At 33.2% G+C, this 14,155-nt stretch overlaps 2 protein-coding genes across 3 annotated transcripts in view; one reads left to right on the top strand and one right to left on the bottom strand.

Annotated features, from left to right (window-relative positions):
- The window catches only part of LOC145296697 (trafficking protein particle complex subunit 13-like), a 761,029-nt gene that overhangs the window by 363,409 nt on the left and 383,465 nt on the right, over nucleotides 1-14,155 (top strand). The gene's annotated exons all lie outside the window — the stretch shown is intronic.
- LOC145296695 (sodium-dependent organic anion transporter-like) overlaps nucleotides 1-14,155 on the bottom strand; it is a 49,843-nt gene that overhangs the window by 35,292 nt on the left and 396 nt on the right. Inside the window, exon 1 of the mRNA XM_080142666.1 lies at nucleotides 13,571-14,155. This exon is cut by the window's right edge and continues 396 nt beyond it. Coding sequence (XP_079998792.1) covers nucleotides 13,571-13,960 — 390 coding nt within the window. The 5' untranslated portion in view covers nucleotides 13,961-14,155. The remainder of the gene's footprint in view (nucleotides 1-13,570) is intronic.

Genomic DNA, 14,155 nt, shown 5'->3' with positions numbered 1-14,155 from the left:
GCTAGACAGGCAACTACCTCAAGCCAATATATATATATATATATTAGCGGGGCGTCTGGCATTACCTGGCCATAAAATACGCTTAAATATGATATTTTGATGAATGCAGATTTCGTATTTATTATTATATTATATTGGACCCAATATATAGTAATTATTTAAAAAGTTAAAAAAAAAAAAAAAAAAAAAAAAAAAAAATGACTTGTGCGCCACTACTGAGGATCGAAACGAAAACGTTTAGCTTACGATTTATTTTGTCCTCTGCCATTAATGCCTGAGCTATGAAGACATTTTTGCTTCAAGGCTAAAAATTAAAACATGAACCAATAGCTATTACGTTATGCATACATATTCGTAATGCCATCGTTCGACCATCACCTGGTAAATTTCATTTTTTTTAATTTTCACACTTTTGTACTGATTTTCCTGGACTAAAACCGAAATATAAAGTTTCGCATGGGTTCAAATACCTTATATATGAAGTTTCATGTCTGTAGACCAAAAACTGTATGAGGTGTTTGGTAGGCAAAATTTTTTAAGCAAAAATATATACGTATACATAAATATATATGGAAAGAGTTTCGTGTTTTCTATAAACCTTTTAAGCAACTATTACTCAAGTATAAATCATGTAGAATATTTGCATTAATATAATTACACGTAATAGTTAACTAAAGATGATCATCCCATAAGAAAACAGGAAAAACTAATAGGGAATTAATTAAAATGAATATTTAAAAGAATATGCAAATTAGCTATATATTTTGCTAGTGACTGCAATTCCACAACCCATATATAAGAAAGTTATACTTGGGGGGGGGATCATGGTGTAGTGTCTGTTCTGATGCTTCACTTAAGTTAATTGGTCCTTGGTCAATGTAGGGGAACCCTTCATACTGAGACAATTACTATTTTTGGATACTGCCAGAGTGCCTCCTTTTTGTCCTTGTTTTAGGGGAGCTGGTTTTCCCGCCACATTAAAAACGACCTTGTGTCACATTTGCTTGGGGGGGGGGAGCAGCAAATAAATGGCTAAATAGAAAAAAGGCTTTTTAATATGAATATCAATACGCAAAAAAATAATTTATAGGAGTGTGTGTGTGTGTGTGTATATATATATATATGAGGGGCGGGGGACTTGCCGGTAAGCGTTTTCTCATAATAATAAATGTTATTTATTTAGAGATTGATTCTCTACAAACTTTTTGGATTCGGGATATTTTCATATTATTTGGATTTTGAATTAGTTAACTATTTGGACTTTACTATAATCCATTCACACCTCGGATTGTAGATGCTCCATTTTGTGCCTTACAGAGTACAACTTCATCGATTACTTGATATATTTTCCAAGTTAACTGATCGTTATGCCAGTGACTTTCTTATTAACTGAGATATGGTTCTGTTCAGTACCAGAAATCCCACCCTCCCAGAGAAGGGGTTAGTTTATTTTTAGTTTATTTTATTTTTCATGGAAATCGCTCAAGACAAGGCATGAAGTCACTTGATGCAAGACGCTAACAAGAATGAAAAATGATTATGGAAATTATAGGAGATGCCTATTGACCTTAATCTTTAAAAGATCAAGGCTGTAGGAAAAAGGTGAGCTGGAAGAGTTCTACAATCTTGTAGTTCTTCGAAAGAAGCTACTGGAATAGGAAGCTGTATTACAATGAGGGATTAAAAAAATGAATTGATAGATCAGTAGACCAACGAATCAAACGAGCTCGAACAAACGAAGCAGGGAATAGATTGAACAGTTCTAAAGAAAGCATGCCATAACAGTATTTATATAAAAAAATACTGAGGCTAATAACATCAAGTCTATGAAAAAGAGGTTGCAGTAAAGGAGAAAGGGTGGGTGAGGGCAATTAAATTACAAATACATTTCTGAAATTTATCAAGAACCTTCAAATGGGAAAGAGATTCACCAGCCCAAATATGACAACAGTGCTCCTCCATACATGGTCTGATAGTAAATTTGTAGAGATAGAAAATAGCCTCGAGTGTGAAAAAGTGTTCAGAGCGCTAGAGAGAACCGATTTAACATGAAATAGAAAGAACAATAGATTTAATATATGAAGTCCAAGAAAGACCAAGAACTTATGGGAGTCGATTTTTCATAGAGAGCAGAGGAGGAGCCACCACTACCGGGGAAATTTCTACAGGGCTGCTGAGACATTTTATAGGCTCCTTGGAGCGCTGGTGTGTGTGTGAGTGTATTATTTTATTTTATTATTAGTAATATTTTATATATTATATATATCTTTATTATTATTATTATTATTATTATTATTATTATTATTTGCACCCTTCCCCTTTTCTTTCCCTTTTTTCTTTTTCTACCCATCTCTTCCTTCCTCCCCCCCTCTGTTTCTTTTCTCTATTTCGATACAAACCTTACTTTCTTTCTCCTCCCCTTTTTTCCATCTTCTTCACATATATTAAAGGCTATTATTTTTTATTCTGAATGACATGTGATGTGATCTAAAGTTTTTTTGTTTTTTTTTTTGCGCTTGTATATCCCTGAATAATTTTCGTTAGGACTAAACTTTTGTATATGCAATATCGCCCGAAGAGGTCTCTAGTTACTTGTAACTGGCTGATCAAAACATGCTCATGAATGTGTAGCGACATATCAATGCTTATGTAAAACAAATAAAGTGTGTGTGTGTGTATATATATATATATATATATATATATATATATATATATAAGAGATGAGTGTAAAGAAATAGCGAGCAGTCAGCACGTTACTGAGCAAATAACAGATTGAAAATGAAATTGAAAAGCCCGCTGACACAACTCGTGGGTTTCTTGCCACTCTTCCCACATCCACCCGTCTCCGTATTTGCTACCTTATCCTGTGATAATAGAGATGATAATAGTTACTAACAGCTCTGAAAGACTTTACTCCCCCCCCCCCCGGCCCTCAGTTCACAGACGCACAAAACTTCTAGCCCATCTGCTTACTGTAGTTATGAAAATACGCCCCTCCCCCATCCGTTCGGCACGCGGTAGTTGTACATGCGCCGCGCAGAGATCTGTCTGCTAGCTATAAATATAAGGAATGCGTTGGCAACTCTACAACGCTCACTGATACGCGCACATCCAGTTTGTGATCGATGGCAGTTCGATTGCGATCGGTTTATAGTATTTTATTGGCAGTGCATACTTCCTTATTTACCAAAATGTTCTGCCAAGCGACCTCAAATAAACATCCTCTGGTCAAAATCACTAATAGGAATAACAGATATACCCGTAGATCTTAGGCTCCCAACTATACTAACATTGTAATGATACCATCATTTCACACGGCCGACTTTCACTTAAAGCGTTGTCATCAACACCCACTATCGCTATACGCTATTGTTTTGCTCCGTAACTTCCTTTCTTCTTCTTTTTGCTTGTTTTGAATTTCTATACAAATAGTCATACCTACCTCTACTGTCTATGTGTAGATCCTTTTTTAGGCCGTGAACCCTTTTATCATGTATCAGAATGATACCCCCCACACACACACACACATTATTTAAAAAAATAAACTGTCAGACTCAAAATGTACACTGACAATAGCTAAGTGGTTAACGACACTAACTGAAAACCTGGGTGTACCAAGTTCGAATCCAATTCACAACACAAAGGCTTCTTTTAGTCCTGATAGTCTGTGGATACCCACTGAAGGGTGCTTGCGCATGAAATTTTTGTGGCAAGAGTTACGCAATCTCTAACAACACTTCTCCATTAATACAAACGCAAGCAGAGCGAAAATCTAATGTTACTTTTCAGTAATAATGGGCAATGCACACGGTTTTTATGGCCATGTATCCATTTTTGTCTGCTTCCCCATCCCCCCTCTCTATGAAACCACTGGCCGAGGTTATTTATGTAGCAGTGGGAAGATCCGGCGTTGCCCATGATTAAATGAGAAACCATATGTTTTTTTATCCAGCCTATTAAACATTAATTTTTTAGATTCCTATTTTGTTAGACTTTATAGATTCAAGTTTTCGAGTGTGGCCAGCAGATGTACTCAACGTTACTTGATTAGGTGAAAAGAGATTAAAAAAAAAATTAAATCATTAATTGAATAAATTTGAAGGCATACTCGACAGTTTTCAAGAATAAACGAGTTTCCCCACTCACTCCTGTTCCAAGTTTTGAACCCCTTACTAATATTTCTATTATTTTTTTATTTATATAAATTTCAAGTTAGAAATAAAATAAAATAAAACGTATTTACTTTTTATGGATATAAAACAGAAATGCAGACCCCCATAATGATATATCTCGTATGATATACTAATTTATATGATATATCTCATTTTAGTGATGGACTTGAGAATATATTCGTTTGTTTGTTCACAAATTCGTTCTACATTTTTGGCGATAGACTCAAATATTTGCAGGTCTTTAAAGATGTTGTATGACATGCTACAATGACCACAGGGAAAAGGAAGGGTCTATCTCCAAAATTGTATTTGTGAACGGACAAACGAACAGAGAGAAACTATAATTTTATATATAGAGAAAGATGTAACCAACTCTAGCAGTCTCTTGGCTTCCAACTATATTTGGTATGTAGATATTCAGTGTTAGATTAACCAAGTATTTTGTTTACGTTTCTTACAGCAATGTTCAACTGCAATATACACTGGCACATATGTTCCCTCACGTAAAATTATATATATATATTATTAGAAGAATACCCGTCCCAGGATGAGTAAAATTAATTCCCTGAAAATTAAGAAAACAATTTTTCACCACTTTCATGTCCTCTTACAAAGACTGGAATCAAGATATAATGATGCTAAACCTTATGTCTTAGAATTCTTATCCCAATTTTGGTCAAAATTTATTACATGATTTTGATTCTAGAAAATTTTGTAAATTTAAGGTTTAAACTTCTGCGTTCTTGCAAAAAAAAAAAAAAAAAAAAAAAAAATGAAATTCAGAGAATTTTCATTAATTGTTTTTTTTTTTTTGTTTCTTTTTGTTTTTATTTTTTTCATTTCATGGGCATCACTTATCAAGGCCAAGAGGCCACTCGAGGATAAGGGTTAAAGAGTGTACGGAAATTTGGTAAATTTGTTAACAAGTGGGATAGCTCATCAAGAACTTGTTTACGTTAGACTTGAAGACAATCATATTGTAGTCAGCTGGAAAACAGGAAAACGGAAGACAATTCCACAGGCGTGCAGTCCTAAGAAAGAAACTTTGTTCATGGAATTTACGTTTAGGTTTACGCACAGATAACGAGTGGGGGGGGATTATTGATAGTGTTTTCAGCTAAACGAGGGTTTCTTGTGAAAGTTTGGCAAAGGGTGACCATAGACTGAAGCTTAGTCGAACACTTTCCATGAAAATAACGATACAAGCAGAGACAAACTCGCAACATCTCTTCTGTGAGATAGAGGTTGCAGGGAAGAGAAAAGGACATCTCCTACAAGACTACGAGGTCTATTTTGAACTCTATTAAGGCAGGACAAGTCCTTTTTAGCAGCTCCTGCCCAGATGTGGCAACAGTATTCCATCCTTGGATGTACCTGGCTCTTATATAGATAGAGAATTGCATCAGCAGTGAGATATCTACTGGAATGATAGAAGGATTCCACCATTTTTCCAGTGGCCTTGGCAACAGATTTGATGTACGTGTTCCATTTAAGATCAGGAGTAAAGGTCAAGCCCAGAAGCTTGTCAAAACTTGAGACCTCCTCAAGACGAGAGCCATTCATTTCAACTGATGCCAGATGGTTTCCAATGAATACGGATTTCTTGATTAGTCGTCCTCCTAAGTAATCCAAATTTTCACCACTAAAGATTACTACGATATTGTCCCATTGACACACATTAACCTCTATACTCGAGTGGCCTCCGGGCCTTGATAAATGGTAACTCCTTTGTTTAAAAAAAAAAAAAAAAAAGAAAAATATAGATCACATCTGATATATCTTAAATTTGAAGGCTGTGCCCATATTATGCCTCCTTCCCCTAAAATTTCTTTTAAAATACACCAAAGAAATTAAAATTTTGGAATTTTTTATTAATAAATACCTGTTAAAATTTCATAAGAATCTAACACCTGAATTTTCACAAAAGGTTTAACTCTTTACTCCTTTTGCATCAAACTTCTTTTTTTTTTTCTTAAGCATTAATCTAGAGCTACAGCAAGATTCACAGTGCATATTGTAAATAAAATAAATATAGACCATATTATGATCCCTTAAACCAACCAGGTTTGTTCCCGAATTTATAATGATCCATTAATTAGTTTAGGAGTGAATTCTGTACATAGAAATATATAAATATGTACGCATACCTAACTTTATATAGAGATGACACATCTTTGATAAGAATGTGTATATGGTTTGTTTTGTATATGCAATATTTTAAAAGTAATCGATTGAACCAAATTTAATGTTTGCGACTCTTGTTCGGTAGAAGGAATAATTGTGTCCCAGTGTTTTTACGACCATAAGCCTCCCAGTCTTATTCTAAATATCTTAGGCATAAATATCATACTAATAAATTGTGGCAGTGGTACAACGACTGCTTGTTTGGGAATTTTTGAGATGAGGATTGATAATTTGGATTATTTGTGCTACTTCTCGCATCTTGGATGTTGTTCTGAAAACGTTTCTGCTGCTGTAATCTCCAAAGTTCTTCAGGTACATCTTTTGAGATGAGGATTGATAAAATTTGAATTATTGCTTTCATTTTGGACGTTTCGGCCAAAGTAACCTCTGACTTTCTTCAGGTGTGCCTTGTCGAACTTGGAGGATCTTTGTCAAATTTCGCAGATTCCCAAGTTTGATAAGACGCATCTGAAGATGGTTGGAGGTTAGATTGGTCGAAACGGTTAAAGAATAACATCCAAAATGAGAACAGTAATCCAAATAATGCAAGTTTTGCTTGTGTTACAATTTCTTTTTTTATTTTAATGAGTATGTACACAATGTGTGTATAACGTGTGTGTGTGTATATATATATATATATATATATATATATATATATATATATATATATATATATAATTTGTACTGTTTTATATCATCAGGTAGAAATATGTAAATTCTTATGAAAAACTAGCTTTTTAGCCTGTTAAAAACGGGCAAAAAGTTGACTTAGAATTAGTGTTTTATGCCAAATTGATGACCAAAATTGTATTTGTGAACGGACAAACGCACAGAGAGAAACTAATTTTATATATAGAGAAAGATGTAACCAACTCTAGCAGTCTCTTGGATTCCAACTATATTTGGTATGTACTCATTTTTGCATTAAATACTAACCCCGATTGATATCTGTGCATCGAACGATACGATAATACTTAGTTCGCTGCACCTTATTATAACAATGTACATATAAAATTTTAGCCAGATCGGCCGGTAGTTTCCAAGAAAAAGTGGAACGGACAAAGTTAAATATAATATAGATATGCTCATTTGAAGTAGACGTATCCTTACTTATTTATCTGGTTAGTTTCCTTGTACAATAATATTTATAAATTATTGACTGTTGCATCCAATCTAACACACACACACAAAATTTATTTGCAACTGCTATTTCGTTATTGGAATTGTTTAAAATCCTTTAAAACGTTCTAATTTTATCCCTATCATTGAACACTAGGAACTCGTTTTAACATTTTCTTGGTTGAACTAGTTATCATTACTAAGAAAAAAATACTCTTCTTTTTCTCTTCCAACAACCCCCGCTCCCTCTACGTTCTTTGCTTATTCTTTTTCTGTCAGTTTCAAACGTGTTCTTTTCATCATCTCCTCTTCCATCTTCTTCCTCATTCCTTGTGTAGGATAAATCTTAATTTCCTCACTCAGTGTGACGATGTGCCAGATTTTATTTTTAAATCATTTTATCAATCTATTTTTCCATTTGTTATTCATTAAACAACTGTAATTTTATCTAATAAATCAATACCTAACCTCAATACACAGACAGGCATGAAATATGTAAACAATTATATCTAGCCATTTGAATCCATAATCAAATCCTTTATTGACTTGTATTTTTGTTTTAATGATGATCATAATGATCATTTGGCATTTGATGAAAAGTAATATTTTCAATAAAGGGTATTATTAGCCTTTTATTTATTTATCTTATTTTTTTATTTTTCAAAAAGCGGAATACAAAAATGGCCTTAAGATGAATTGGGTTTTATTTTTATTTATTTATTTAGTTTTGCTTACAAAAAATATATGTCTCTTTCTTCCTCCATCCCCCTTTCTCTCTTAATTTCTCTCTCTCTCTCTTATATATATATATATATATATATATATATATATATATATATATATATATATACCGTACTTTGGGGCAATTGTGCCAACTGAAAAAAAAAGAGCACTTTTAGCAAGTTGGCGCAATTATCCCAAAGTATGGTGTGTGTGTGTGTGTGTGTGTGTGTGTGTGTGTGTGTATATATATATATGTGTGTGTGTGTGTGCATGTAGGATTTGTGAGAGATAACCCCGGCAAAGTGCTCAGTCATAAAACAAGAACGTAATATTTATTTATATATATGAGTCTCATAGGAGCAGAAAAATATGTACACATACATGCAGGAAAAAATTGGAAGGATGAATAAGAAGATAAAGGCAATATATGTGACATTTTTCACGTAGTATAAATATTACATATATTGTTTTCAATTATCTTTGCTCATTTTCTCTTTCACCGTTTCCGTTCCTTTTCCACATTGCTTACAACCTTATTAAATACATATGTTTGTTTACCAGCAATGTTTCAAGCAAGCTATCATACTCTTAAAAAATCTATTTCCTGATGGTTTCAATAACTTTGTGTTTGTTTCATTCATAGATTCGTTTAATCCTGACTGGAATGTTAATCATTTAATTTAAGTTTTTGATGTCCTGTCTTTTAAACATAGTTTTCTCATTAATTTACAACTTTTAAACAAAACTTTAAGTATTCCTTCAATAGTGATGCTGTCTATCAGGTATGGGCGCTGGATATGGTTTTGGACGGTTTTTAGACACACATACTCCTACGCAAGGCAACACCAACCTAACATTCTCTAACAATGAAAACACATATCTCTGTTCTATCAAATTAGCTGTATTAGCTTTTTATTTATACCCTGTACTTGCACAAACATCTGAATATCAAAGTGTATTGTTATGGTGCCAATTATTATTAACATCTGTTTATTTGCGTGCAGACGGGGGGTGGGTGTTTATAATGTTTTATATTCATTTGGTATTTATTTCTTAATAACATTTTCTTCTCGTTTCTATTATTTGCAGTTGGATATAAAAAATAAAAAACATGTTTGCCGCTGATATCTGTAAAGCAGGATAATAGAGTTAACAAAGTTTTGCACTTTCAACTGGATAAAGTTTGGGGATTAATTCACGTTTTAAATCCTCTAGTTTTATAACGTCTTCTTTCTTATGTCAACCCCCATGAATTCATTTAACACCCACACACACATAAAAGACCTTTTTAGAAATTTTATATCGTTTTTGCTTTTTTGTTTTGCTATAAAGAAACCAACATTAATTTCTTTGAATCTCTTTGAGAATAAAATATGATTACAAACACCTTTTTTTTTTTTTGATACAATACATGGTATTATTGTAGATTACCACTCTCTGCTATCCTCTTTTCCAATGAGATCCTATTTTTTAGGCGATTACATATGAACACTCTGAAAAACTTAATGAAAAGAAGACAAGATATTTTAAAATTTAGTTTGGGGATCAGTTCCGCATGAATTTAACATGATTCATCATTTTTTGGCCATTATAGTGTTTTAGGACAGTTAATTTTGTCTTTTTGCTATGTGTTAATTTTTCGTTTGTGTGGGATGGATTACTTTTTAAGGCGATTACATATTGTCAGAATTAGTATTAAAAAAGTTGGTCAGTTACCCTAAAAACATAAATCAAACTAGAGTAACCCAAAAATGAGGATCATATTATGTTAAAGTTATATACGAAAGTGATCTCCCTCTCTAAATTTTAAAATAGTTGTGTGTTCTTAGTTTTTTCCCCCCTAAGCTTTTCAGAGCGTTAATAATCGCCTTAAAAAAATGTAGAATCTCATATTAGGGGATAGGTGTCAGCAGAGGGTGTTAATCTACAAATTGGCACAATGTATTCAAAACAAAACCATTTAATTGGGTTTGATGACCTTTGATAAAAAAAAAAAAAAAAATGTAAAAAAGTTATCGTTATTATACTGCCATGTGCTTATTATTATTATTATGATGATGATATTGCCATGTGTCTACTAAATATTGCCTGGCAATATACACTAATCCTTACAGTAAAAAGATTTTTCCTATTTTTTGTTGTTTTTTTTTTACGATTTCTTTTTTTCAATTATTGTTCTGTTCTTATAGGTTTCATTTACTTTATCCAAGAAATTTGCTCACCTATGCCTCCCCTCAACCTTTATCAGAACAAAAATGAAATCTGTTGATAATAACCAACCAGCTTTCTCCACCAAAATACTAAAAAAAAATCTCTTTTCTGTTATATTTCTTTGATTGAATAAATTGGTCAAGCTTTTGAAAACGATTAGTCCAGTAGAAAAGTTGACGATTGTTTAGCACAATCGTCAACTTTTCTGATAATGTTCACTTTTTTTGTTTGTTTGTTTGTAAACATATTGTTTGAGAGTAGCGAGGTCACATTTAGTTTGATAAGAATTATTAGAGTTGGAATCTGGACAAACAAATGTGATTGGCAATTTTTTAGGTTTTTTTTTTTCTTATACCAAAAGCTAAATGTTGACATAAACACACACACACACACGCACACACACACACATATATATATATATATATATATATATATATATATATATTGTGTGTGTGATGCCGATGACAGTTATGGAGTTAATAATCTAACATAATGATGACAGGAAAACCGAAAATTCTTTATATGCTCATCAACGTTTTATCTTTATTCATTTATTGGAGTCTTGAGAAAGTCTTTGAATAGAAGATGAAAGGTTGATAAACATATAAACAATTTTTGTCCCCCCCCCCGTGTGTGTGTGTGTGTGTGTGTGTGTAAGAAAATCTTTTGAACTTTAAGTGTTATCACCTATCAGTCTCTACCATATATTTACTAAAAAAACAAAACAAAAAAAAAACTATTTCCTTTCCTCTGTTGGACATTTTACTGTCCAAAATTAATAATAAAAATGTCAAGTTAAATAAATCTAATGACTTTTAATAAAATAGTTGCATCTTAACACGGTTTCAAGGACATTTTGTCTGTTTATTCAAAATTATATGTTTGTTTGTGTGTGTGTATATGTGTTTATGTATATATGTTTGTGTGTGTATATGTGTTTATGTATATATGTTTGTATGTCCATATATATGTGTGTATATGTATATATGCATGTATGTATATATATATATGTGTGTGTGTGTGTATGAGACTAACTAGCAAGAGATAACCACTAAGGCCCAAAAGAGTTTCCTTTTGTATACATTAAAACCCAACGACCTTCCATACACAGACAGAATGCAAATCTTTTGGGCCTTAGTGTTATCTCCTGTTAGTCTCCAATTCCATCCAATGTGGATCAATATGTTTAATCCATGGCACTGTACGTAGATGCTCAGATGTGTGAAGGGCAGTGTTGTAGGTGTTCATGTCACATGTATAGTATTTTACTTTGCTTTTTTACTCGGTTTAGAAAGCCAGCCTCGCATGAAATTTTGGCTTGATTTTTTTTACCCTTGCTTCATTTGTCATTAGCAATGGGAATCTTCCCCTACACCACCTCACCATCTCTATCTCCAATTCATTAAACGCCTGTATCAATGTTCTTATAAACAAAACAGCAGAGATACACAATAAACTATAGGAAGTGTATGCAAATGGGCTGTTTGCATAAAAAGAAGAACGGTACAAAACGCTCTTCTATAAATCTGGCCCTAATCACAGTAACCCCTTACATCTCAGTGGCAATATACCTTGCTTGGGGTGTGAATAAAAGATTAAAAACTGAATAAATAAAATTTCAATAAATACAGATAACCCTAAACTCACTCCCAATAGTAAACATTATAAATCTCTCTCTGTATCTTTGTTGGGTGGAAAGAGACATGTGATCAAAAAATAGATGAAACAGATTTTGAATTCATTATGTGTGTCCGATAGATACACTAATGATTAAAATTATAGATCGTTTGGTACTACGTTAATCAGAGAGGTTAGATAACTGTTGATTCGATTTTGTTATAGATCTTTGACGTGTGTAGTGATACCATTATTAGTTGGTTATTGATGCATTTGAATCAACATGTGGTTGGATTAGATTGTATCTATTATTACAGTTATGTTAAAGAGAACTGCTACATCAAGGAATAGCACTGTGTGTGCGTGTGTGCTGAAAGTGTACAAAAAACACTTATTAAAGCATTAATCTGACCCGCTCTGAGGCAGGTATTGTAATATATATACGCACATACTAGTATATATATATATATATATATATATATATATATATATATATATGTGTGTGTGTGTGTGCGTGTACAAACTTGTTTGTGTTGAATTCTTGGACTGTATGTACATGAATATGTCATAAATTTGTTTAACTCAGATCTTTAACACATACACACACACACACACACACACACATATGTACACATATATATATCAGGATAATGTATAGCAATTTAGCTACGCAGAATCTTCTGAGTTTCATCCCCATAAGCTTAATTGCCATATATTTTCATAACTTACTACCTAGTTCTACTCACGTATTGAGCACTGTTGAAGTAAATACTGAAAATTGATGCATTTTATATATATATATATAACTCCTCATAACATGTTATGTGAACACATGAAATAATATTTCAATATTTATTTTATAATAATTAATATTCAAAGCAAAATCTTTATGGTAAACAGAAAATTCAGAGTTTTTGTTTAGTATGAAGATTTTTTTTTTTTTTTTTAACAATTGTAAATCCGATATCTTGCTTTGAGTATAAATTATTATAAAATGATTATAGAACTTTAAATATATCTATAAGCTCTATTGCTAAATATTGAGCTTGTCTTTTGTAATTTAAATGCAATCCCTTTGTGAATCAACCGAATTTTTTATTGAGACATTTTCGACTACATACAAGCATTCATGTTTTTGTTACAGCCTTATTAGGCTAAGCTTCCTGGGGCTAAGTTCTTAAAATGAAATTGGAAATAATTTTTGACAAAAAAAAACAAAAAAACAAAAACAAAACCTTTCAAAGTCAGGGTAGACAGGCGACCTACTGGAATGACAGCAAATTGTATTGGCTTTGTTTTTATCCTTCAAAATCTCTTTTATTGTTTTATTATTGGAATTTGTGCCCCGTTCAGCAACAAAATTAACATGTGTTGAGATTAGATTGTGTCTGTTCTTGTACTTATATTAAAAAAGACTGCTACGTCAATAAATAGCTGTTTATGTATGAAAACACTTACCAAAGGATTGATCCTACTCGTTCTTAGATGTGTGTGTGTGTGTGTGTGTGTGTGTGTGTGTACTGAGAGTGTACAAAAACACTTACCAAAGGATTGAGTAAAAACTGCACAATAAATCCAATCACTAAAGGAATCGGGTATTTAAGTTGGTGCTTCAAGCTGGCCATATCAGTGATGGCTCCAATACCAAAACTGATAATTATGCCGACCGCAGCCACACAGTAATCAAAGACCAAGTCGGACAATCGTGACTTTCGTATGCCTGCCACCAAACTGGGCACATGTTTCTGCGAGACCACAGAAATGGCCTGCACCTGCGAAGATGGGAGTCCAGACATACTGAATGTCGTTGTTGTCAACCTGTCCGCTACAGCCACGGGATGTAACACCCCAGCTCCCCCACTGCCCACCCCGAGCAGCATTTCCAGGGAGGTGAGGTTAATATCCTCTGCCCGAGGGAGGTACGTCGATGTCATGTCCACACCTGACGGGGACCACCACGTTGTCAGCCCATACGGCCGTGGATCTTACCCACCTCGAGCTTCACTACTGTCGCTCTTGACTACTGCTATAGCTGCTACTGCTGCTGCTACTACTATAGAGGTGGCTGCTGCTGTTAACAAAGCCTCCTCAGCTGCTGCTGATGATGAAGATAAATATATACATATATA

Source organism: Euprymna scolopes, chromosome 17, assembly GCF_053919585.1.
Source record: "Euprymna scolopes isolate OS-2025 chromosome 17, ASM5391958v1, whole genome shotgun sequence".
Classification (NCBI taxonomy): Eukaryota; Metazoa; Mollusca; class Cephalopoda; order Sepiida; family Sepiolidae; genus Euprymna; species Euprymna scolopes.
This window is presented reverse-complemented; position numbering and strand designations above follow the sequence as displayed.